The sequence below is a fragment of the Panulirus ornatus genome, chromosome 8, assembly GCF_036320965.1.
Source record: "Panulirus ornatus isolate Po-2019 chromosome 8, ASM3632096v1, whole genome shotgun sequence".
Classification (NCBI taxonomy): Eukaryota; Metazoa; Arthropoda; class Malacostraca; order Decapoda; family Palinuridae; genus Panulirus; species Panulirus ornatus.
Genome location: NC_092231.1, coordinates 6,968,705 through 6,995,772, shown reverse-complemented (window position 1 = coordinate 6,995,772; position 27,068 = coordinate 6,968,705). Strand labels below are relative to the sequence as shown.

The window sequence follows — 27,068 nt, the reverse complement described above, 5'->3', positions numbered from 1 at the left end:
CCAGAGAGAGAAACTTCTCAAAAGACCACAGTTTCAACCCACATCTTTATGTCTTGGAGATGGAAGGCTGGAACTCTTTCGGTTGACTATGTGAACATTTCTTGGGAAATATATATAAGATCTCCGGATTTTGAAGGGGGCATGAAAAGACTTCTGGAATCCTATCCTGCTATGGGTTGTAACAGGATGTCGCTCAAGGTTCATTTCTGATATTCACATCTTTGGAGTAGTGTCTGAAGAACAAGAAGAGAGCTTCCTTGAGGACATCAGCGCGATCGAGCATCGATGCCAAGATCTTTGGAATGAAGGAATGATTGCAAATTTCCATTGGATCATGGATGTTGTACAGGGACGACCCTGAACCATACATACCCCCATAGGTCCAAAGCTCAGCGATTTTAGCTTATGAAGAGCGCCATAGAAGGTAAAATCTTTTTTTTAGCTTGTCCTGTTCTAATATCTGCTTTGTACACCTTTTACCTAGGAATACTGAACTTCTTCAACGAATAGTTTGAACTGGTACAGATCATTTTACCCTCGCCTACACATCATGTAACTGCAGTTGAACTGAAAAAAGTATGTATTTGTAGAAAGAAAATGGGACGTACTAGAAACGAACTAAAAATTCGTACTCTGCATCGGAAATAGATCTAAAGGAGTTACACTGCATCTTTGATGGAGAAGAGTTAAATTATGTTGACCAGTTATTAGATCTTTTTTTACAATCTGATGATTATGTGCTCTTAAGAATTTAAGCAGGAAGCTGTTAAATCTGATACCATAATTTGCCACAGAGATCACAGTTATAGGGACAGAAATAAGCTCTTTTCTCTTATTTACTATATATATATATATATATATATATATATATATATATATATATATATATATATATATATATATAGTAATACTGTAATGTTGCATGTAAGGTCTATAACAGGCTTTGTATGGTTAGCTTTTGTATCATTACAAGAAAAGTATTATATGCATGAGCAATTGTGATGACAGAGTATTACCATCTCTTGTCTTTACAAATATGTCTGATATTTGCTGACTAAACCCTTGAGTCTCGTAAGATCTACACAGTCCTTACAGTTCCTAAATGATGCCTTAGAAGCACAGTAAGTGCGCTGTTTGATCAAGGTCGTTGGCACGGCAGAGCCCGCCGGGGGTGGGAGGGGAAGAGCTAAGAAACTCCCATCATTCATGACTTCTACAGAAGCCAAGATGACACAAGAATCTGGAAATAAAGGGAACATTTTCCCCTCCATCCGGCAATCCTCACCGCCTGCTACCTATTACTTGACCACATACATCGTCCCTTCGCCGTCCTCTGACACACAAGTCGATTTTAATAGCCAGGAAGACAGATAATAGCATGGGTAAGGGGAAATGACGAGGCTCATAATTGAAAATGAGTATAAAAAGTGGGTAATCAGTTGCTATGCAGGGACGCATGCGTACCAACGCTTCCGAAGACGTCGTCAATACTGGCCCGCCATATTGTTGTCGCAAAGATTGGGATTATACATTAAATCTGGAAGGGCTTTCACAGGACATACCTAGGTGAGTAGGAATGTGTGCCAGGGCTCCTATGGGACTTTACTTCGCCAGATTCTGCACCGGGGGACGTCAGACAAGGGCGTCGAGTTGGCATTTAATGGTGTACTGTGGAAAAATCATTTGCTCTCAATGTAAACAAAATAAGGGCAGGGTTTGAAATGCTTCTCAAAACCACCTAGAATTGTAGATAAGGCTTGTTTTTTTCCATCATATATTACGTATAGGCTTGATTCCTATGGTAGAGAGATGTATTCAGTTTCACAGCCATGAGAGATAAGGTCCTAAACAGTGTGTGTGGCCAAGGTTCACGACATCATTGGTACAGGAGAGTGACCCTGACTGGCTGGTGGTGTCTACCATAAAGCAGGACTCCTCCTGGTTCACAGGTCATGTCAAAATGCATTACCTGTCATCTCTTTGCTTTTTTAGTTAAAGTTCCATGTCGCATTTTATGGTTTCCTTCACAGCCGTGGCTGTTTAGTACCTAATCTTTCTTTTCCCTTATATATCATACGTGAACTGTTTGTTTCTGTAGATAGGGTAATATTCTAATTTATGGTCATCACAGCATTATCACGGATTTGGAAGAAATGCTTATCGTGAACTTCTTAGTATAAGTGGTGGTTTGGGGAATGTGATATAGGGTAGGTTGATGATCCGGGGATATATGGGGGCAAAAGTAGAAATATATCCAGAAATCAACAGAATTTTTGCAAATAAAAGATCATCCAATTTGCACAATCAACCTAGATTTACTGATTTAATTCTGTTTGAAAAAGAGAGATTGTAATAATCTTTGCACTCAGTTGTTGGGACGTAAATTCCTTGGAATGTGCAGAAAGGAAGCAGCGCAAAAGAATATGGCTGAAATTAAAAGATAATGGAGATGCAAACAATAGACATGTTAAAGACTTTGGTAGGAGCCCTTAATATGCAGCTCTGATATCATGGAACATCAAGTCCTCAGAGAGGCTATGGTCATCCCTTGGAGTACGTGATGAATAACCAGTGTCCTTTGTAATCCATCATAGAATATCAGTACAAGAGTGTATAAGTAAGGCTCCCAAGGTATGTATCCAACACATTTCAGGAAATCCTGCATCATTATATTTGTAGAGTCTATAATCAGAGGTGTCATTGACACTGCTGGTACTGATATATTATTGATATTCCTCTTTTAATTTTTTTTATTGAGATGCATTTTGGACTTGCCGTTACAGTACTGCTTTATTGTAATGTATTTTTATGGAGAGCTTTCAATTTTTCCCCTGTAATTTTTTTTTGTGCTTGATGTAAAGCTATCAAAAAGTACTTTATGAATAATGTACGTAATGTTTACGCTTGATGATATCTACCCTGATTCTTCCATTGCCTTACTTTTATAGAGATTGGTCTTTTTTCATATTCTTTAATGAAGGTTATCTTGTCAAATTTCTTTTATTATGAGATCATTTTTCAGTGATGAAATTTGTTTGACAAAAAATATCAGTTATGAAATAGATAATGAGGGATGAGATGAGGAAGTTGCTACAAATCTTCACCCTCGCCTCCTGTAGAGTGCTATGCTACTTGTTCTGTAGCTCTCCCCCATGTACTCACTAACCTTTAACTATGTTTGTAAGACATTCCCAAACTATTCTTCTGCCTTACCCATGATCTTTTTTCTTCTTTTAGAGCTAAAACACATTTTCGTCTTTTCAGACATTTTTCAGAACCCTCTCGGTTCTGCTTTGGTTACATTCTTAGAGATTCAGAGACCCCAGTCTTTGCTTTGAGCACTCCTTTTTTAGCTCCTTCCTCTGTTTCAAGTTTTAGAAAGGGAAATATAGGTATCAGAGATATAGATAGATAGAAATTCAAGAAGGGGAAGGTTTCCAGCACCTCTGCTCCTGCTTCACTTCGTGTCCCTCCTTGATGAACAGAGAATACATGGGAAGTATTCTCCTTTATCACCAAGATCTGTTGTTAAGAATTCCTGCTGTTACTTATGACCTCTTTCCTGAGGTTCCTGCAGCCCAAGGTTTCGTTATTTCCAGTAGCAGCAAAATGAGGACTCAGTTCTGTCATGAGATTGTACCCCAGTATATAGATATAGATTGACAGATTGACATATTAGTACCATATGATTTGACAAACTCCCAATCATCCCATAGACTTCACATCATGCTTAATACTTATATCTTCACATAACAAAAGGTGAGAACAATGGAAGTAAGGGGAGTGGGGGAGGAATGGGATGTATTTAGGGAATCAGTGATGGATTGCGCAAAAGATGCTTGTGGCATGAGAAGAGTGGGAGGTGGGTTGATTAGAAAGGGTAGTGAGTGGTGGGATGAAGAAGTAAGAGTATTAGTGAAAGAGAAGAGAGAGGCATTTGGACGATTTTTGCAGGGAAAAAATGCAATTGAGTGGGAGATGTATAAAAGAAAGAGACAGGAGGTCAAGAGAAAGGTGCAAGAGGTGAAAAAAAGGGCAAATGAGAGTTGGGGTGAGAGAGTATCATTAAATTTTAGGGAGAATAAAAAGATGTTCTGGAAGGAGGTAAATAAAGTGCGTAAGACAAGGGAGCAAATGGGAACTTCAGTGAAGGGCGCAAATGGGGAGGTGATAACAAGTAGTGGTGATGTGAGAAGGAGATGGAGTGAGTATTTCGAAGGTTTGTTGAATGTGTTTGATGATAGAGTGGCAGATATAGGGTGTTTTGGTCGAGGTGGTGTGCAAAGTGAGAGGGTTAGGGAAAATGATTTGGTAAACAGAGAAGAGGTAGTGAAAGCTTTGCGGAAGATGAAAGTCGGCAAGGCAGCAGGTTTGGATGGTATTGCAGTGGAATTTATTAAAAAAGGGGGTGACTGTATTGTTGACTGGTTGGTAAGGTTATTTAATGTATGTATGACTCATGGTGAGGTGCCTGAGGATTGGCGGAATGCGTGCATAGTGCCATTGTACAAAGGCAAAGGGGATAAGAGTGAGTGCTCAAATTACAGAGGTATAAGTTTGTTGAGTATTCCTGGTAAATTATATGGGAGGGTATTGATTGAGAGGGTGAAGGCATGTACAGAGCATCAGATTGGGGAAGAGCAGTGTGGTTTCAGAAGTGGTAGAGGATGTGTGGATCAGGTGTTTGCTTTGAAGAATGTATGTGAGAAATACTTAGAAAAGCAAATGGATTTGTATGTAGCATATATGGATCTGGAGAAGGCATATGATAGAGTTGATAGAGATGCTCTGTGGAAGGTATTAAGAATATATGGTGTGGGAGGAAAGTTGTTAGAAGCAGTGAAAAGTTTTTATCGAGGATGTAAGGCATGTGTACGTGTAGGAAGAGAGGAAAGTGATTGGTTCTCAGTGAATGTAGGTTTGCGGCAGGGGTGTGTGATGTCTCCATGGTTGTTTAATTTGTTTATGGATGGGGTTGTTAGGGAGGTAAATGCAAGAGTTTTGGAAAGAAGGGCAAGTATGAAGTCTGTTGTGGATGAGAGAGCTTGGGAAGTGAGTCAGTTGTTGTTCGCTGATGACACAGCGCTGGTGGCTGATTCATGTGTGAAACTGCAGAAGCTGGTGACTGAGTTTGGTAAAGTGTGTGGAAGAAGAAAGTTAAGAGTAAATGTGAATAAGAGCAAGGTTATTAGGTACAGTAGGGTTGAGGGTCAAGTCAATTGGGAGGTGAGTTTGAATGGAGAAAAACTGGAGGAAGTGAAGTGTTTTAGATATTTGGGAGTGGATCTGGCAGCGGGTGGAACCATGGAAGCAGAAGTGGATCATAGGGTGGGGGAGGGGGCGAAAATTCTGGGGGCCTTGAAGAATGTGTGGAAGTCAAGAACATTATCTCGGAAAGCAAAAATGGGTATGTTTGAAGGAATAGTGGTTCCAACAATGTTGTATGGTTGCGAGGCGTGGGCTATGGATAGAGTTGTGCGCAGGAGGATGGATGTGCTGGAAATGAGATGTTTGAGGACAATGTGTGGTGTGAGGTGGTTTGATCGAGTGAGTAACGTAAGGGTAAGAGAGATGTGTGGAAATAAAAAGAGCGTGGTTGAGAGAGCAGAAGAGGGTGTTTTGAAGTGGTTTGGGCACATGGAGAGGATGAGTGAGGAAAGATTGACCAAGAGGATATATGTGTCGGAGGTGGAGGGAACAAGGAGAAGAGGGAGCCCAAATTGGAGGTGGAAAGATGGAGTGAAAAAGATTTTGTGTGATCGGGGCCTGAACATGCAGGAGGGTGAAAGGAGGGCAAGGAATAGAGTGAATTGGAGCGATGTGGTATACCGGGGCTGACGTGCTGTCAGTGGATTGAATCAAGGCATGTGAAGCGTCTGGGGTAAACCATGGAAAGCTGTGTAGGTATGTATATTTGCGTGTGTGGACGTATGTATATACATGTGTATGGGGGGGGGGGTTGGGCCATTTCTTTCGTCTGTTTCCTTGCGCTACCTCGCAAACGCGGGAGACAGCGACAAAGTATAAAAAAAAAAAAAAAAAAATAACAAAAGCATGTCAGTTGTGGTTTTATCTGCTCTCTTTCATATTCCTGACCCATGTGTGTTTATGGACATCTATTTATCAAAATTATAGGTATATTTGCATCACCTGTGCCTGCAGATGCTTAGAGTCTGTTTATTATCATTTTCACTTATGCTTATGACCTCATGCTCATGTGCCACTCCTTTTTCTACTCTCTCCCAAGTCATTCATCTCATCTCATGGTATCTACTCAGGATATGCATTCTTCATTGCTATTTGAAATAGATGCAGCCAACCATGAGCCATTTTGGACCGTCCTTTTTCCCTGAAGTTTGCAACCTGCACTCATGTAGCAATACACTTCCAGTCCATTTTCTTCTCAGACCACTAATTTTTTAATCCAATATGAATATTACCATACTTTTGCACAACCATCTGTATCATCTTTAAAGCCTGATCTTGCACCTTCATTCCATTCCACTCTGAGGTCTCCCTACCTCTTAACTTTGTCTTGCTCTTTCTGAATAAGTCCAATTATTCTTTTTGAAAGGTGTCTACGACTTCCTCTTTAATTATCATTTATTCGACTCATAATCCCCTGACCCATATAAACCAGTAACCTTTTTCAAAAGTGGTTGTAGGCATACTGTTTTTTCCAAAGCCATATGTTCCATTTTAGGAGAATATTAGCATAACACTGAATACTAGTAGAAAGGGCAGGGATTTCCAAACTCGTTATTACCTATGTGCACTATTTGGGGATGGAGTTTTAAACTCTTGGGGCCCAATTATGTGAACATTCTCTAACGTACAACTTCTAACATTTTTCTCTGCCGTCTGCATTAACCACATCTTTGGTCATTTTATTCCATTCATCTACCACCCATTTATGTTACTATAAAAGTCTTGTACATTACTACAAAAGTACTTCCTCATATCTTTTTTAACGAGTTTTTTGCTTGATTTATGGTATGTCCTCTGTTTGTTTTATTGCTACATCTCTTAAAGAACTGTTCACTCTGTACATCTCTGATCTGTTATAAAAACTTAAATGTGATCAATTCACTCTTCCCTCTTTTAAGGTGGGCAGAGTTAAAGCTTCCGGCCTTTTCCAATGACTCAGCTCACGATGTTCTTCTCTAGGTGCAGTGACCAAAGTTGAGAAGCTTATTCTAGTTTTGGCCCCATGTATGATGTGAAGAGCTTGCTGACAAATCACTCAGGTGACAGGTTAAGGAGAGTGTCAAATACCAGGACTTTCTCACACCCACATTCCTGTAGCTTGTTTCTTTCTTGATTATATCATCTCAAGGCGTTCTTTCACTGTTACCCACCCTTATTATTTTGCATTTTCTCAGTTGAATTTTGTCAACCATGTATCAAACAAACAAAGGAGTTTGTGAAAGTCCCTATGTCAGGTGATGCAATCCTCCATATTTTTGCTTCCCTTTTGACCATTGCATCCTCTTCAGACATATTCAGGTAGGAGTCTTGCCTTAAGGCAAGTCTTTTACATAGATCAAGAAGAGGAATAATCCCAGAACATAATCCTGTAGCATTCTGCTGGTGTTCTCAATCCATTTTGAGAAAGCTCTGATATGTGTCCTTCCACTTGGATGATTTATCCACCATGCCAAGTGATCCAGCTTCTTAATGAGCCTTCCATGTGTACAGTGTCAATTGCTTTTCTCCCAGTATAATCCCCAAATTGTAAACATTACTTTCACATACATTTGTAGCACCTAAACCCTGATTTGTTTGCGATGCTGGCAGGGTTGTTCCCTCCTCTTGCCTTAATTGGCATCTGTTTTTTGCTCTCTGACTGCATTCTTCACATTTCTCCCTCTCTTCTTTTGGTCTGTCAAAATTGATGAATATCCCACTGAATTCTGTCTTGTTTTTATTTTTATTTTTTCTTCCTGAGTACTTGATAACCGTGACTGGATATCCTCAGATATCTTGATTATAACTGCCAGTTCTTTTTTATTTATCACTGAAGTTACATCTGGCATATCCGCATTCTCCATTAGTCTTTTTTTCAGAATTTCTTTCTTTTCCCCTTCCTGTCTAACTTCATCCAGTCCAGAAACAATTGGAGGTTTTCGTTTCTCACCCTCCTGATTTATTATTCTCTCTATCTTTGGTGCCACCCACTTTATGGTTGAATCCAAGAGTTTTGTTTAGTCAACCTCTGTGTTGCTGGCTTTCTCTGTAATCTCTCTTTTTGCCAACAAGCTCTAATCCTGTATTCACTACACTTTTCCAGATTACCTTGTGTTTCTCTCCAAATTATGTTACTGTAGTAGATTTGTTACTAGTGCTTCCAGTGCTTAAAGGAATGTACAAATTAAGATATCTTAGTATAGAGAACCTTTTTCTTAAGTTTGTAACAGGATTATTTTGATATACCTGGGTTTCTAAACTTTGTTTTGAATGTCCTATATGTATTAGGATGATTTGTAATTTTCATGGACCACTTCACTGAAAACAGTTTTGATACTGGTATGCTCTTTCTCTTAGACCTGATTTTCTCTTATTTTTGATTTTCTTTAAGACTTTTATTATTATGGCTTCCCAGATTTTTTGTAGTTAACACCTGATTTTTTTTTCCCAGGTGAGGGAGGATGGCACAGTTTGGTGGTGGTAAGGCACCTCCACCATGGCAGCAGCGGCCACAAACAACCCCACAGCTGCAGCCATCTCTCCTAGGGCAACACCCATCTGCTCCCAACCAGCAGCTGGTACTGGGTGGTGCTCCTCAACAGCCACAGTATGCACCTGTGCAACAGAGTATGATTCAGCCTCCAAATTTAGGAGGGTTACAGACTCTTGGCCAACCTACTATTACTCAGCAGACAATAGGTCAGCCTACTACAGGAGGTAGTCTTATGGGTCAGCCACCTATAACCCAGGCGTTACAACCCCCAAGTCTTGTCAATCCTACCCAGATGACAAATTCACAGATGCAGCCTCAGATTCAACCTCAACCACAACCTCAGGCACAGCCCCAGGCACAGCCTCAGGTAAAGCACATATTACTAATGCTATTTTGTGCATGATTGTGTTGATCACAATTTGAAATATATAGTTTAATCATGCAAAATTCAGACTGAATTCTGTTTAGGACAGATTTTGATGATCTCTTAACATGAATAGTATAATTTTGGAAAGGAGATATTTGTTGCCTGTGTCATATTGGTTGATTTACTGGATTAAGGAACTAGATATTGAAGGGATAATTTCATTTTGGTATTTTTATGAATCACGTTTGATTATTGACATTTATCATACATGCCGATTCCTGTTTCAGAGATGGTCGTCATGTATGGTTTAGTAATTTTTCATGTTAATATTTATTCTCTTTGCTGTGTGATAGATAGATGATAAAATCAGAGCTTTGGCTCATGTTGTAGTTGCATACTTGTAAATCTAGGTTCTTATAGGATGTTTGTCTTCACTTACCCAAAGTCATGGTATTGAGTTTTGGTACAGTGGCTTTATTTTGATTGTTTAACCCACTGATGTGTCAGAATTACAGTGTTCCCACCTAGATATTATGAAAGTCTAATGCTATTGATTTGAAAAAGTAGAAAAGTAGCTAATCTGATTACATTGGCATCTGTATTTTATTTTACCATTGTAATGACATCAGTTACATGTATTACCATTTCTTAATTTTTTCATACATTTGCCTTTTCCCTCCTAAGTGTCCAGAACAAATGACCGAGCTTTAGAAGAAAACATCTTCACTTGGCTCCTTGCTCTCTTCCTTCCTTTGGAAAGTAATATGGGTGGGAAGGATTACCAGCCCCCTGCTCCTCCCTCTTCATAGTTGCTTTATATGACATACAAGGAATAAGTGGGCAGTATTATTTCTTTGATCACAGGGATAACCATTTCTTCATCCTGTCACCATTGTTCTTCCCACTCGTACCTTAGGCTCAGAATCTATTTTTTGCTCATCTTGTGACACCCTTCAGGATCCTGGGTGTGAATGAGATTTGCATTTTATTCATTTTATGATGGCCATTTTATTACGAAGCGTAAGGGACCAGTTGTTACTCAGAAGGAGTAACTTATTGTAATGATTTTTGTGTTCATCCCAGCTTAGGGTGGATTGTTGTGAATTTTGTAAGCTGTTCTGAAATTTGGATCATTCTTTGTTTGAATGATTGTGTGTGCAGCAGGTAATGATATTCATATCTTATAGATGCTTTTTTAACCCCTAAAGAATTGAGATCTAAAATTCATGGAGTCCCAAGGATTGGGGTTTATTTCCTGGAAACTAAAGTTTTTTTTAGTTTGATCATCCATATATCTTGTTGCACAGACATTTGAATTTGGCATGCCATAAGAGCTCTGCTTATGTGCTTGTTGACTTTTGTTGCATTGTGTTCACCACCAACAGTGGATGAATGATACACAAGAAGTTTTACTTGTGCTAGCAGTTCAACATCCACAGAATTATTACTGCTGTATTTATTGTCCCAAATACTTACTGATTAGCAACTATTTGATGTGAGTCATCCGTTGTGTTATGTGGGAACTGATGCTTTAGGATTCTTTCTTGTTAATTTTGGTTGCTTATGACCATTCATGTCTTCAAACCAATAAAGCAAGCATTTTATTGTGTGGGAAAAGGCATCCCATACACGTACAGGTATGGTCCCCACAGGATAAGACACTGCATTATTAGAAATTGTAAGTTAAGGATTTTTCAGGTTCTAATTACAGGTGTTTATGATTTACGACACCTCAAAGATACCTCAGTGTATCGATAGAATGAATCTTTGAAGTTAAACAAGGCTAGGTAGGTACAAGAATGGTTAGGGTCTCTATACCATAAAATGTACTGTTATAGCTTGAGTCTTTTGAGGGTAAAGGAAAGTGTGAAGGTTCTAAGGATTATTTACGTTTTTGTATTGCAGGTGACGGCAGTAACTTATCCCACCCCAAGGGCATTGGCTCCTCCTGGTGCATTTAATCCTTCTGCCACACCAAGTAATATGGCCACAATTGCTACCAGCCTACAGACTAATCTGCAAAATAACATGGCAAACAATACTGCAGGCCAGCAACCCCAGAAGCAGCGAGTGTTTACGGGAACTATTACCAAGCTGTGTGCAGACTTTGGCTTTGTCGACGAAGATGTCTTTTTCCAGACGAGGCAAGTATATTGATATGTTTTTTAATTGTGACAGAGGAATGGTGAAGGAATTATTAAAAAGTAAAAGTTTGATATGAATTATAAATTATGTAATTCATTTACTATAACTATCAGTGTGCCATTAAATGAGGTAAGAATCTGGGTGAGTGAAAGAAGTAGTTAGGACATGTCTTACTCTGTTGAATTAGCCAGATTGCACATGTTGGTGAGATATATCCAAAAGATTTCAGTGTCTTTGCCACTATCAGCCAATTTATTTGAGGTTGAGGATCCCAGAATAGCAAAGGTCTGTTTCCATAAAAAGTACATACAACCTCAGGTGAAAATGGCTTGCCTTCATTTACACGTAACTAGAGGTTTGGATTCATATGATTGAGTAAACTATTGTCTTTTTATCTGGCATATATATCCAGTATTATTTGATAGGGAGTTAAACTGGCCGATGAATAAGCCAATTATTAGGGAACTATTTTAAAGAAAGAGATCTTTTTATTTTCAGTGTGTTCTGAGGTACTATTGTTGACTTAATTACTCTGTTTCCTCATATTAGGATCCTTCTATTCCAAGCACATTTTTCTCGATTCTCTCAATTTGTTGCCAGACTTATATTGTCAAAATTTTTCTTTTCTTCATTTTAGGCTTCATAGTTATAGTTCTTTCAAACACTCACTGTAATTATTGTGATCTTAAAGTTTTTCTCATTCTCTCAGGCTTGCTGAGTAGCGGTATTCATTATGAGTTTTCTACCTCTTGAGGTGAAAGGTCCCATTATCGCTTCCTTGATTACTGGACTCGATAATATGATTTTATCAATGTGGTCTCCAAATTTAAGCTTTCATTTGTCATTACCCATATCTTTAACAATTGCATTCACCACATTTTTCTTATGTTTGCTCTTTTTAATGCTTAAATGTTGCATTGCATGCACATCTTTCCATGGCTTAAGTGTTCAAATTTCTTTTCCAGGAATTATATTAGGTTTTTCTCTGCATGCGTATTATATGATATGTATAGGTCATCTTGTACTTTTTCTCCTGAACATGTCATTTTGCTTACTTTTGTGTTGCATATGAAACATCTCTGTAGCTTGTTTTATCTTATTGTCCATGTTGGATGCTTTTATTGTGAAGAGTCCTTTTTCTTTCATTCATGTCTGCTATTTCCCATATAAATGAGGGTGCATTAGGGACATATGAATGAACCTTTGAGAATGAATATTCTCTCTTGAATCCTTTCTTTGTTTTATTCTTCTGGAAAGTGATACAGGAGGGGAGGATTTCCAGCCCCCTCCCGCTTCTTCCCTTCTTAGTTGTTGTCTGTGACTCTCAGGAGATATGGGGTTAGTATTCTATTTGCCCTATCCCATTCTTTGAGGCACTCATCAAAACATTTTCCTTGTCTGGCATAGTTCCAGTTGCCATCACTTTGAGTTTCCTGTATATTAAAAACTTCTTAATCTACCTTTCTTGTTTACCTCTTATATTCTGTAGTGCTAGTTTTTCAAGAATATTGTAGTTTTCTTTGTCAGATGCCTTAGTAGATTAGGAAGGACAGTATCCATTCTCTTTACCCTTACTAGTTATTGTATATGCTTTGCTGATGCACTTGGAGCTGTGTTTGTGTGATTGTGTAATTTTGCATAGTATGAATCCATAGAAACTTTTAAGTTATTTTGTTATTTATTGCATTTTGTATGAAACAAACAGGTCTGAATTATTATTTTAGCAGAAGTTTAGATCCCCCTTGTTTATTGGTGATACTTGAGCCACATTCTATATTTGCAATAAACTGTTGTTATTTGGGCTGTATCATCTGTAGCATTGTTGTTTTGTTGTTGATCTCTCTCCCTCTTTTTAAAAGATATCTGGAATTTCATCTCTCCTTTTGCTGAATTTTCTTTTAGGATGTCTTTTGCTGTTATCATATCGTTCTTGGTTACTTCAGCATCCGTAATGTCATTCATGTGAAACCAGTTAAATACCTCATTATCAGTATTATCTTTTTTTCTTGTGCAGAATGTGATTTTTATTGATTTATTTATGGGTCATTGCCACATTTTTCTTTTAGAATAGTCCAGTCACGAATTTTTCTTTTATATGTTTATATATATTTTTAATTTTATCTTTTCTTATTGATGATAACCAACTCCTCTTTGTTCTTTGTCCTCTTCTGTTTGATTCCAATAATTCCATGTAAGTTCTTTTAAGTCTTTTTTCATCAAGCTCCTCTATCTTTTTTTTCTTATTTCATCTTGGAGGCTCCAGTCATAGACGGAAGTTCACAGCATGGTTGGGCCCTAAATGAAATATAAAGGGGTTAATGAAAGGAAGAAACGAGACAAGGAAAATATTTATGAATTTTGGAGGTAGTGAAAACTTGTCTTGTAAAATGTGCCAGATCATGATTATTTGGAAAGAGTTCTGAAGTTCTGAAGTGTAGGGAAGGAAACAAATATCAAAATGGCCCTCTAATGTTGAGAATAACCATCATGCATAACATACTGTGGATGTTATGACTGCCACAATGAGAGGGTTAAAGATATTCCAGTTTACATCATTGTTGACTCCAGTTTGTTTTCAGTTTGCTTTGTTGTAGTAAATGTTATGGTCATGTAGGCTTAGATTATGCTCATCTTTGCTTTGCTTTTCTCTCTTTGTTTAAAGAGTAGGTTGTATTGTTCCATCTCACTTCATTGTTTATGAGGAGAGAAATGTAGGATTTTCTGCCTCATGCCTCATCCCAGGCTTTTCATATTTGGGGTCATGATAGTTGCACATTTTTGCAGTTTTTCTGTCTTGTCTGTACCGTGCTAGTTACACATTTTTTTTTCAATCTTTCCAGTTTAACTGTATGCTTCTTTGAATAGAGTTTCCACAAAGATACACTGTATCGATACACTGTATTCAGGTTTTGCTCTCAGATGTGTACTTTATCTGGGAACATATTTCCATGCATACGCCTGATTGTTATTCTTATATTTGCCAGTAATGCATAACTGCTGTTTTCCCCAATGTGTTTGTATAATGAGAAAGTGTTCAGTAATATTATCCCAGATCTTTTTCACTTGTTTGATTCCTTTACACTCTCCCCAGCTAATGTATAGTTCCACTAAGGTCTTTATGATCTCATTAGACTAGTGTTCACCATCCATGTCCTGCCAAGATACAAGAGCATCTTGATCCTCATGTAATATTTCAGTTTTCACATTACAAATAACCAGCATTACTTTTGTATCCTTTGGAAACATACTAATGTATGATCTTTTTCCCTTTGGTAGGAAATTAACATAGATAAAGAACATCACAGGTCCCAAGACAGGTCCTTGTGGCACTCTGCTGGTGACTTCTTTCCATGTCATTGTTGTTATTACTTTTCCATTTGAATATCCCTTAATCCATCTTTCCACCCCCAAGAAATAGCTTGCTTTCTCATTTTTACTAATAACCCATTGTGCAGCACTATTTCAAATGCTTATTGAGAATGTAAATGCAGGTAGATATTGCTAATTTGCACACCTCTGGGGCTAAGAATTGTGTGAATGTGTGAAAATTGTGAATTTAAAAGATATTCCCTCAAACAGACCCCTTTGTGATTACAGACACTGTATATATGAAAAATAAATGAAAAATTCTCAATTAGTCTTTTATTTTGCTTCACTGTAACCCTTTACATGTTCTCTAGTCTTGGCCATGCTCTGTTTTTTCTGTCCATATATCTGTCTGTTTCTTTGATGCCTGTTCCCTTTGGTAACTCCTTCTAGAGGGGTGGCCATGGCAAAAGAGCCTCCATACCTGGTGAACTCAAGTGCTGTTTCTTAGCCTTCAGTGCTTTATCCTTAACAAGCCACTGGCAGAGAGCAACTCCACCACAGTGTTTTCAGAGGCTCCTACCTAATGCTCCTACCTTATGCTCCTACCTAGCACTTCTACCTAATGCTCAAGTCCAGTGTTCCTTCCTGCTACTTATATCTATTGCTGCTACCATTTTGCTAAAAGGCAGGGCTAGTGCATAGCACTCCCTGCAGAAAAATCTAGAGTTAGGAGGAATGAGTTGTGTGAATTAATTGTTGTCAAATGTTACATGTGACAAGGAGAGATTTTATGTCTGTGGACAGAATGCCAACAGTTCTTCTGAGAGTAAGTGAGAAAGAAAAGACAGCGACTTGGGTCAAAGTTGTATAACTTGGCCACCACTGAAGTGCTGGCTCTATGCATTTGTCACTGATCCTCCCAGTACCCAAGTGGGGAGTACCAGTAATATACCTTCCTGGTCATTGGCTGTCTATCAAGGAGTACCAGTCTTTTTTTATACTATTATTCTGCAACACTTTTGGAAAATGATTTAGGTGACTCCTTTAGTATTATTCTGTATCACTGTTTTTGTATGGTACATGCTGCCCCAATCCTATTCATCATCACTGTAATCCAGTGGTGTAGGCTGCCCCCAATTTCATTCTGCATCACTAACTGTATGACACATGTTGCCCCTTGTCTCTTATTTGCAATCTCTGTTATCCAATGCATGGAATCCCATGACCTGAGTTGCCCCACACTGCAAATGCTACACCACCTTTGAGAGAACTCTCCACTGGAATGTTCGATGATAAGCATAAGTATGGAGATGGTAGATCATAGATTATAAAGATTTAAGGTCACATTTATGTTCTATATTTATGGCATGAGCTGTAGGAGTCTATGGCTGCCAGGTTTGACTTTAATTATTCAGTTGCCGTATATAGCAGATTATTGATTCCTTTTTCTAAGGTAGGTTTTGGCACATTATGCATAGCAGCTAGAAAATGGATGTATGCAGATGTGGCCATTACTCTTTTTTCCGCAACATTCAAGTGGTAGAAGCAGTTAGGAATAGTAAAAAGCATACCATAAATGGTGTCATTTTGATATTAAAAGAACTAGTTTCCTTTTATCTCATGTATGGAGCTGTTTTCATAATTTTTTTTTGTACACATACATTAAATGCTGTTGAATGATGTAGCTCACTTTTGTTTAAAGAAGTGAATGTAGCATTCTGAGGAAGAGGGCTAGAAGAACACATACGTTTTAACTATGTATCCAGTGTGTAGTTCTGGTCAGCTCAGTTCTTTGGCTGTTACTTTCCTGTAGTTTATTTGTTATCTCAGTGACCTTGATGTTTGATATGATAACTTGTTTAGTTTTATTTGTGGAGGGCCTTGATTAACTGACTTTTGCAAGATTGTTAGAAATGCCAGCAAGTTACAGTAGTTCAGCTTTGATGGTCCATCTGCCTTAATTGTGAAGGACTGCTTGGTAAGCATATTTGAAGCTACCTATGTATCACTGCATAGATCAAAAATCAGATGTTGACTAGAATTTTTTTTTACATAAATTATGCTGTTACTTTTAATCATTTGGGTAATGTTCATGCATTTAACTGCATTTATTTCATTTGTACTGTTTGTACGTATTGCAGTAGTCAGGTTGGGCTCCAAGTTTACCCTTTCTTAGATGAAACAACTTAGCACACGTACAAGAACTGTAAAATTACAGTTGTGCTTTTAGATGGTTGAAGAATGTAAAGTTTAATGAGAAAAAGATTGATCACGATTTTTTTCCTTCTTACAAAAGTTGATGATGACCGCAACCTTCAAAGGATGCAGAATGTGATGGCAGATGAACTGTTGGATGAAGAGGTTAATAACCAATTTATCAAGATTAGGGTGGAGTTTTAGTTTTTGAATAATGGCTGGTTTGCTTAGAGCTTAGTTTTGCATGAGAATTGTGCAAAATGATACAAAAACAGCATACTCATAAGGACATCACGAAATTATAACTTGTGAATGAAGGGGTTATAATGGATGTTTATCATCTTTAACTGGATCTATACAAAAGCATAGAATTTTTGTAAACAGTCAGTCCCCTTAATAGAGTGGTTATGATGAATATTGTATATCAACATCTCAGGGGAATTGATACATAGGTATAGAATGTATTTGCACACTATACATAGGTATAGAATGTATTTGCACATTATACGTATGTATAGAATGTATTTGCACATTCCCTAAAAGTTTAGTCTAAAAGAACTATATAGAATTGAATGCTCTTTCAGGTTGCTATCCACAGAAATTTCATAATTGTTTTTGTCAGTATATATAGGTCAGATTTGGACTTTTTAGAAATGGAGATCCTCTGTAACAAGCTGCAAAAGCAGAAAATTTTTTAAAGCCTGTTGGTGTAACTGTGTTACATACAGTAGAAGAAAGGTTGTTGAAGGTCTTTGATATGATAGTTGAGGGTTAAGGGAAATGGATTAACCAAGAAAGTGACAGACAGATTAAATCAGTAAAATATTGAATGCTATTTTTTTTTAAAGTGAAGTCATCAAGGAATTGGATGTTGAATGGGCATAGTGAAGATCTGTTTATGCTAGGAGCAGATTGAAATGAAACATGTTTCATATGACATCCCAACTTCATACACACATTTAATTATTTGGAAGTGGAAGAATTTGGTCATAATGGACTTTAAGTTTAGGATTTGTGTAAATAATCTCTGAAGCTGTATTTACTCATATTTATCTAATGTAAGTGGGATTGAATATAAAAATAATGGAAAATATGGATTTGTTAAGCATTTTGTTGTTTGTCTACTACTCACTTATTCATTTTTATTAATGGTTTCACTTTTCTGTCAGGGGCCTCCAGTTACTGTGAATGAATCACCTTTTGACTGAATATATGTAATAAATATCATTCATAAATTAATGTACTTAATATACATGTTACTCCTCACAGTTGTGTTAAAGGACAAGCCCCCAAAGTTGGTGATCGTGTATTGGTGGAGGCCACGTATAACCCCAACATGCCTTTTAAATGGAATGCCAACCGTGTACAAGTAATTCCTGGACCCACAGGAGCTCCAACCCAAAACCAAAGCCGCAGCAGTGTGCCCGTGAGGGAAATGAATAGCCGAGGAGGTTCTTATAATGCTGTACCTCCACCCAATTTCAGTAGTGGTAGGTTAGGAGAACATCGTTAATGTTTGCTGTTTAATGTTTTGCATGTCAATTGATAATCCTTTTTATCTTTCATATAGATAGCACAGCTGGAGACCTCGAAGTAGTTGGTGCAACTTCAGATTGTAAAATGCTATTTGCACCTCCAGGCACATTATAATATATCTTGTTGTCAGACACGCAGACATAAGGTATACCTTTTGACTTGTAATTAGTGTTAGAGATCATTCATATTATAAAAATCTTGTACTCTTGTTGCAGAGACTCAAACTGGGAGCTTTGGTGCTCGTGGTTGCTTGGGTACTCGTCCTCGGTCCCCAAGAAGAGATCGAAGGGAAGAACGTAGTAGGTCTTCCAGAGATAGAGACCGTGAGCGTAGTGAAAAAGACAAGGAAGAGAAAAGGGAAAGCCGTAAACGCAGTAGGAGTAGGGGAAGATCCCGATCCCCACCTCGCCGAAGGATGAGAGTTGTCCCTCGTTATAATGTCCAAGTTCCCAAGATTTTATTACATATGTGAGTATTTCCACAGATATCCTTGGGGTTAGGGGGAAAGAATGCTATTTATATATCTCCTGCATATTGTAGAAGGCATCTAAGATAGGTGGGAGAAATCTTCCCCTCCTGTATCATTACTTTTCGAACAAGGGAGCAGAAGAAGGAGCCAAACAAGGATTTTTCCTTCTAGACTCATTTATATGTTTCTGATGCTGCCTTACCTACTTGGGAACTAGTATGAAGAAAATGTAAATGTATTGCTATTATATTTTTTCCATACATATTTAAGTGCTTCCATGAAACAAAAAAAAATCAAGGCAGTGTAAAATATGTAACCCAAAACCATATTTTGTTTATGTATGTTGCAAAGGCACTGGAGATTAGTAGTCTTTTATTGGTGTTTGTCTATAGATCCCTTTTTAAAGAGTGAGTCAACATCTCATACTAAAGTTAATAAAAAATGTTGAAACTTTGTCTGCAAAGTTAGAAGATGAATTTGAAACATAAACCACACAAAAGAAAATGCAAAACCCTAAAGAGAAAGATACTTAGAGGTTAAAGACAGGGAAGGGAAAGAAGGGAAAGAAAGAGAAGGGAAGAAGAAACTGAGTTGTGCATAAAGCAGGGATTTTGTTGAGAAATTTAAAGGAAAAGAAAAGCATAGGTAAATGAAGTTACGCTGCAAGGAACAAAGACTAAATGAAGAAAAGTTTTAGATAAATGAAGTTACGCTGAAAGGAACAAAGACTAAATGAAGAAAATTTTTTCAAAGGATGGATCGAAATCCAAAAGCTTGACTTACATAAATGAGTCAGCTGAACATTACTTATAATTAGAGTATTTCAGTGAGTAATAAAGAAATGCGTAATGGATAGTCTTTTTCAAAATGGACCCTTAAATGAAGGATAGCATCACTTTGTACCAAATAGAAGTATGGAAACATAGCTCCACACGTGTAACATTCCCTCATTGTATGTTACAAATACGCCAATCCCTTGCTTTATGCGGAAACACTGCATGCAGTTTCACTATTCTGCAAGGAACCTCTTTTTATGTGGTCAAAATTTGCTACTGTGCTGGTGTGTTTGGTAGAAAGTGTGCCTAAACTTGGTGGGTGGAGAAAGCTTAGGTTCTGGTTGGAGCATGCCAAGTTTTTGCCTGCAGGTCATTCTTACATTGTGTGCAGATCTGTGACACTTGTGTGATTTGGATGTACCTGCTGTTGTTATTTCCCTGCCACTTGCTGTGTTTATGTTTGATAGTGTGGCATCCAAATGTCCAGCAACATCTTTTCCTACTCCAGAACCAGCAGTTAAAAGGAAGAGAACCTTTCTAACTGTACATATTTTTATTTTTTATTTTTTTTTTTTTTATACTATTCGCTATTTCCCGCGATAGCGAGGTAGCGTTAAGAACAGAGGACTGGGCCTTTGAGGGAATATCCTCACCTGGCCCTCTTCTCTGTTCCTTCTTTTGGAAAATTAAAAAAAAAATAAAAAAACGAGAGGGGAGGATTTCCAGCCCCCCGCTCCCTTCCCTTTTAGTCGCCTTCTACGACACACAGGGAATACGTGGGAAGTATTCTTTCTCCCCTATCCCCTATCATAGCTTTGTCGCTGTCTCCCGCATTTGCGAGGTAGCGCAAGGAAACAGAAGAAAGAAATGGCCCAACCCACCCCCATACACATGTATATACACACACATCCACACACACAAATACACATACCTATACATCTCAATGTATACATATATATACACACACAGACACATACATATATACCCATGCACGCAACTCACACTGTCTGCCTTTATTCATTTCCATCGCCACCTCGCCACACATGGAATACCATCCCCCTCCCCCCTCATGTGTGCGAGGTAGCGCTAGGAAAAGATAACAAAGGCCCCATTCGTTCACACTCAGTCTCCATCTGTCATGCAATAATGCCCGAAACCACAGCTCCCTTTCCACATCCAGGCCCCACACAACTTTCCATGGTTTACCCCAGACGCTTCACATGCCCTGATTCAATCCACTGACAGCACATCAACCCCGGTATACCACTTCGATCCAATTCACTCTATTCCTTGCCAGCCTTTCACCCTCCTGCATGTTCAGGCCCCGATCACTCAAAATCTTTTTCACTCCATCTTTCCACCTCCAATTTGGTCTCCCACTTCTCCTCGTTCCCTCCACCTCCGACACATATATCCTCTTGGTCAATCTTTCCTCACTCATTCTCTCCATGTGCCCAAACCATTTCAAAACACCCTCTTCTGCTCTCTCAACCATGCTCTTTTTATTTCCACACATCTCTCTTACCCTTACATTACTTACTCGATCAAACCACCTCACACCACACATTGTCCTCAAACATCTCATTTCCAGCACATCCATCCTCCTGCGCACAACTCTATCCATAGCCCACGCCTTGCAACCATACAACATTGTTGGAACCACTATTCCTTCAAACATACCCATTTTTGCTTTCCGAGATAATGTTCTCGACTTCCACACATTCTTCAATGCTCCCAGGATTTCCTAAATTCATTAAATGACATTTCTCTTAATCTTTCTTTTGATTTGTAATGTACTGATATGATGAAAATATGGTGTAAATACATTTTGGACATTATGTTGTACATTGTTGGACACATCCCATTTTTCTCTATGTTTATTGGTTTGCTGTGTGATTTCTCTTTGAGGTTTTCACAAAGCATAACCCTCACTTAAAATGAGGGATGGGAGTAGTTCATTATTAGCTAGCTGTATTGACATATATATGATAATATATGAATAGATAGGTAAGATGTGCTGGAAATGAGATGTTTGAGGACAATATGTGGTGTGAGGTGGTTTGATCGAGTAAGTAATGTAAGGGTAAGAGAGATGTGTGGAAATAAAAAGAGTGTGGTTGAGAGAGCAGAAGAGGGTGTTTTGAAATGGTTTGGTCACATGGAGAGAATGAGTGGGGAAAGATTGACCAAGAGGATATAAGTGTCAGAGGTGGAGGGAACGAGGAGAAGTGGGAGACCAAATTGGAGGTGGAAAGATGGAGTGAAAAAGATTTTGAGTGATCGGGGCCTGATCATGCAGGAGGGTGAAAGGCGTGCAAGGAATAGAGTGAATTGGAACGATGTGGTATACCGGGGTCGACGTGCTGTCAGTGGATTGAACCAGGGCATGTGAAGCGTCTGGGGTAAACCATGGAAAGTGTGTGGGGCCTGGATGTGGAAAGGGAGCTGTGGTTTCGGTGCATTACTACATGACAGCTAGAGACTGAGTGTGAACGAATGGGGCCTTTGGTGTCTTTCCTAGCGCTACCTCACACACATGAGGGGGAAGGGGGTTGTTATTCCATGTATGGCGAGGTGGCGATGGGAACAAATCAAGGCAGACAGTATGAATTATGTACATGTGTATATATGTATATGTCTGTGTGTGTATATATATGTGTACATTGAGATGTATAGGTATGTATATTGTGCATGTGTGGACATGTATGTATATACATGTGTATGTGGGCGGGTTGGGCCATTCTTTCGTCTGTTTCCTTGCGCTACCTCGCTAACGCTGGAGACAGCGACAAAGCAAAATAAATATAGAACAAATTAGGTTACATATAGAACAAACTAGGTTACATATGGAACATACTAGGTTACATATAGAACAAACTAGGTTACATATAGAACAAATTAGGTTACATATAGAACAAACTAGGTTACATATAAATAAAATATGAATATATGAAGCAGAAGAGGGTGTTGTGGATGAGAGAGCTTGGGAAGTGAGTCAGTTGTTGTTCGCTGATGATACAGTGCTGGTGGCTGATTCATGTGAGAAACTGCAGAAGCTGGTGATTGAGTTTGATAAAGTGTGTGAAAGAAGAAAGTTAAGAGTAAATGTGAATAAGAGCAAGGTTATTAGGTACAGTAGGGTTGAGGGTCAAGTCAGTTGAATGGAGAAAAACTGGAGGAAGTAAAGTGTTTTAGATATCTGGGAATGGATCTGGCAGCGGATGGAACCATGGAAGCGGAAGTGGATCATAGGGTGGGGGAGGGGGCGAAAATCCTGGGAGCCTTGAAGAATGTGTGGAAGTCGAGAACATTATCTCGGAAAGCAAAAATGGGTATGTTTGAAGGAATAGTGGTTCCAACAATGTTGTATGGTTGCGAGGCGTGGGCTATGGATAGAGTTGTGCACAGGAGGGTGGATGTGCTGGAAATGAGATGTTTGAGGACAGTGTGTGGTGTGAGGTGGTTTGATCGAGTAAGTAAGGTAAGGGTAAGAGAGATGTGTGGAAATAAAAAGAGCGTGTTTGAGAGAGCAGAAGAGGGTGTTTTGAAATGGTTTGGGCACATGGAGAGAATGAGTGAGGAAAGATTGACCAAGAGGATATATGTGTCGGAGGTAGAGGGAACGAGAAGTGGGAGACCAAATTGGAGGTGGAAAGATGGAGTGAAAAAGATTTTGAGTGATCGGGGCCTGAACATGCAGGAGGGTGAAAGGAGGGCAAAGAATAGAGTGAATTGGATCGATGTGGTATATTGGGGTTGACGTGCTGTCAATGGATTGAATCAGGGCATGTGAAGCGTCTGGGGTAAACCATGGAAAGCTGTGTAGGTATGTATATTTGCGTGTTTGGATGTGTATGTATATACATGTGTATGGGGGTGGGTTGGGCCATTTCTTTCGTCTGTTTCCTTGCGCTACCTCGCAAACGCGGGAGACAGCGACAATGCAAAAAAAAAAAAAAAGAAAAAAAAAATATGAAGCACCAGTGAAAGAAGAATGGACACTGTTTTTTTAGACTTTGCAAATGCCTTTGGCAAAGTTTATCATGGAATACTGTTAAAGAATCAGATTGGAGAGGAACAGTGTGGTAACAGTAGTAGAGGATATGTGGGTCATGCGTTGAAGAATGTGAGATATACTAAGGAGAACAGATGGATTTGTATGTAGCATCATAGAGCTAGAGAAAGTATATGATTTGGTTGATAGGGATGTGTTTTGGAAGGTAGAAAGCTATTAGAATAGTGAAGAGCTTTTATGAAGAAAGTAAGGATGTGTTAGAGTAGTTAGAGATGAGGGTGAGTGGTTGTATGTGAAGATGGGTATATGGCAGGGGTGTGTGACTCCACCATGGCTGTTTAACTTGTTCATGGCTGAGGTGGTGAGGAAGGTAAATGTCTTGGCACTCTCCTCTCTGTTTACTCGCACACATGCCTTACACTCTTGATAGAAACTTCTTACTGCTTGCAGCAACTTTCATCCCACACCAGATATTCATAAGACCTTCCACAAGGCATCTCTTATCAACCCTATCATAAGTTTTTTCCTGATCAATGATTGATGCACACAATTCTTTTTGATTCCCTTAAGTATTTTTCGCACACATTCTTCAAGGCAAACACCTGATCCACACATCCTCTACTTCTCTTGGAACCACAATGTTCCATCCCAATCTGATGCACTGTACCTGCCTTCACCTTATCAATCTTCTTTTTCCCATAGTACTTACCAGGTACACTCAGCAGACTTATGTCTCCGTAGTTCGAAGATTTACCTTTAACCCTGATGCCTTTACACAGTGGCACTATATATGCATTCTGCCACTCCTCAGGTACCTCATCATGGTCCAAACAAATATTCAGTATCCTGACCAACCAATTAGCAGTGTGATCACCTCCTTTCTTAAGAAATTCAACTGCAACACCATCCACTCCAGCTGCCTTGTCACATTTCATCTTTTTATATGTTTGATTAACTGTTAGACAGAGTTTGATGTCATCATTCATCTTTTTATATGTTTGATTAACTGTTAGACAGAGTTTGATGTCATCATGAGTGAGTTTATAAGATATATTTTGATGGTTGAAATATATTGCTCTTGGGTGTTGTCTAGATTGTTTTCAAGTTATGGACACTTGCAATAATTGTGTCTGATATTTTCAGGAAAGAGGCTAATGTTTTGGAGCTGAAGAAGAGGTACAGTAATCTCTATGTCCCATCTGATGTCTTTCTGGCACGTCCTTTATGGTCAGATACATTCCCTGCTCACCGGCCATTCCAGTTCCCTCGGCCAGTCTCCTTTCATATTATGAACAAGGAAGTTGAACCTGTTCTGGAAAATGATGCTGTTTATGATGCCCCGGATGCTAATCATAGCTATGCTGCTAAGGTAATGATGTCAATTGATGATGTGATTTGATATGTTTATCTGAACCATGTATATGGTTTGCTGGGCTAAAAGTATTGTGTATGACTTGACTGCCTTGTACCCATATCTTCAAATGTTAAGTTGTTGCACACCAAGATTATTGTTGAAAAATATTTTTTTTTAAGATAATTGTGCATTTGCTTTTCTCACAATGATGAAAAAGCTATTCTTGTGTTTAAAGAAGCTTGGTTAGATACCATAACTGAAGGCCACATGATTAAAAGCAGCATATATGATGTATTTGCCACACCAGTTGGGAATTAAAGGAAGAGAGTCATGAAAAAGAAGAAAAGGGAGAAAAAGGTTGATTGAATGGGAAATGATGGGTAAGAGTTAGGTGTGGTTGTAAGAAAGTATTTATGAGAGAACTGATGAGATTTTGTTGAAACTGTTTAGACATACAGAGAGTATGAGTGAGGAAAGGTTGACTTAGAGAGAATACGTATTTGAAGGATAGGGTTAATGTGTTTGAAATGGAATGTTCGAAGGCTGTATGTGGCGTGGAGTGTTGAGAGAGGTGCAGATACAATGGGAGTATTTATGAGAGAGCTTAAGATGGTATGCTGAAATGGCTTAGACATATGGAGAGGATGAGTAAGGAAAAGATGACTAATAGGGTATGAATGTCAGAAGTGGAAGGAACAAGGAAAGAGGGAAGCCAAAGGGAAGGTGTAAGGATAGAGTGAAAGATGCTGTGAAGGCTTGGGGCCCTGAACATGTGGGATGGTGTGATGGGTGCAATGGATCGATTTAAATGGAGATATCTGATTTACAGGGAATGATGTACTGTCATTGTGCTGAACCAGGGCATATGAAGTGGTTAGGGAAGACCAGTAATAGGTCTTTAGAGCCTGGCTCTGATTTAGGTGCATTATACATGATATTGAGAGTGTGGATATGAGGGAATGAGGCTATTTTGATGTCTGTTCCTGACACTACCTCACTAGTGCTGGAAATGGCAGACATGTAGGGGAAAAAACTGGCAGTGGTGGAACCATGGGAACTGAAGTAATTCATAGGTTGGCAGAGGGAGCTTAGGTCCTGTGTGTGTTTTCAAGTATGTGCAAGAAAAGGCTATTGTCTGTTAGGGCAAAGATATTTATGTTTGAAGGAACATTTGTCCCCACGGAGTTATATGGATACGTGTCTTGGGTCTTGAATGGAAAAGAAAGGAAGAGGGTGGATGTGCTGGAAATGGAATGCCTAAGGACAGTATGTAGTATGAGGCAGGTTGTTCATGTAAGGAATGACAGTGTAAGAGAGGTTTGTTGATAAGTGCAGCTTGATTAAGAAAGCTGACCAGACTGTGCTAAAATTGTTCAGACTTATGGAGATGATAAAAAAAGGGTTGAGTTAGAAGGTATATATGTCAAGAGTGGAAGAAAAAAAGGTAGGGGCAGAGCAGGAAGATGATTGAAATAGGAAGACCTCATGCACCACCATTATTATCATCCATTGTTCATAAAACCAACCTGTTAAGTGAGTTTTCATTTGTACTGTATTTATATTGTAATTATATCATTGAATATTAATCTGTTATTTGTGTTTACTTTGTCAGTCCATGAGAAGACAAATGCATGGTATTGGGTCTTAGGTTCTGGAACACATCTCCCCTTATAATGTTGTAAAAGTGGTTCACTTTAAATGATCTTGCTTAAAACATTATTTTTTTGGAATGCTTGCCTTACTTAAGGTGAGGGTCCTTGACTTTAGTCATGATGTAATAGCCATGAATTTTGGTGGTAAAAAATATAGGAATGCTCTTAGATTGTTCAGTTTGTTTGATTTGTTGATGACCACAAAACACAGCAGTATTAGGGTATTATGTCTCATAGACAAAAGTTTTCATAATCACTAAGAGTATGTAGCCATCTATGAGTACATGTAATGATATCTTGCATTAAGGCAGGGTGAGCAAACACATCTCATTACTCATACTGTTTGTTTCACTAGTCTTATAGTCTTTAATATTAGGCATATTGTGTAACAGTTAATATTGGGTTCATCTAGAACAGTTTTAGTTTGTGTAGTCCTACATGTGATTATATTTAGGAAATTGACGATAGTGTTAATCTGATATTTAGGGCTTGCTAAGACAAGTTTAAATGTTGGTCAAAGTGATAAGAATCAAGAATATGATAAAATGATTTACAGACTGACGTACGGT

At 38.6% G+C, this 27,068-nt stretch overlaps 1 protein-coding gene across 2 annotated transcripts in view; it reads left to right on the top strand.

The window, feature by feature from the left end:
• Nucleotides 1-1,052: 1,052 nt before the first annotated feature.
• LOC139749794 (cell division cycle and apoptosis regulator protein 1-like) overlaps nucleotides 1,053-27,068 on the top strand; it is an 86,171-nt gene continuing 60,155 nt past the window's right edge. For both annotated transcript variants that reach the window (XM_071664050.1, XM_071664051.1), the window contains exons 1-6: nucleotides 1,053-1,566; nucleotides 8,639-9,047; nucleotides 10,953-11,191; nucleotides 17,967-18,187; nucleotides 18,449-18,701; nucleotides 24,637-24,862. In XM_071664050.1, coding sequence (XP_071520151.1) covers nucleotides 8,649-9,047; nucleotides 10,953-11,191; nucleotides 17,967-18,187; nucleotides 18,449-18,701; nucleotides 24,637-24,862 — 1,338 coding nt within the window. In that variant the 5' untranslated portion in view covers nucleotides 1,053-1,566; nucleotides 8,639-8,648. The remainder of the gene's footprint in view (nucleotides 1,567-8,638; nucleotides 9,048-10,952; nucleotides 11,192-17,966; nucleotides 18,188-18,448; nucleotides 18,702-24,636; nucleotides 24,863-27,068) is intronic.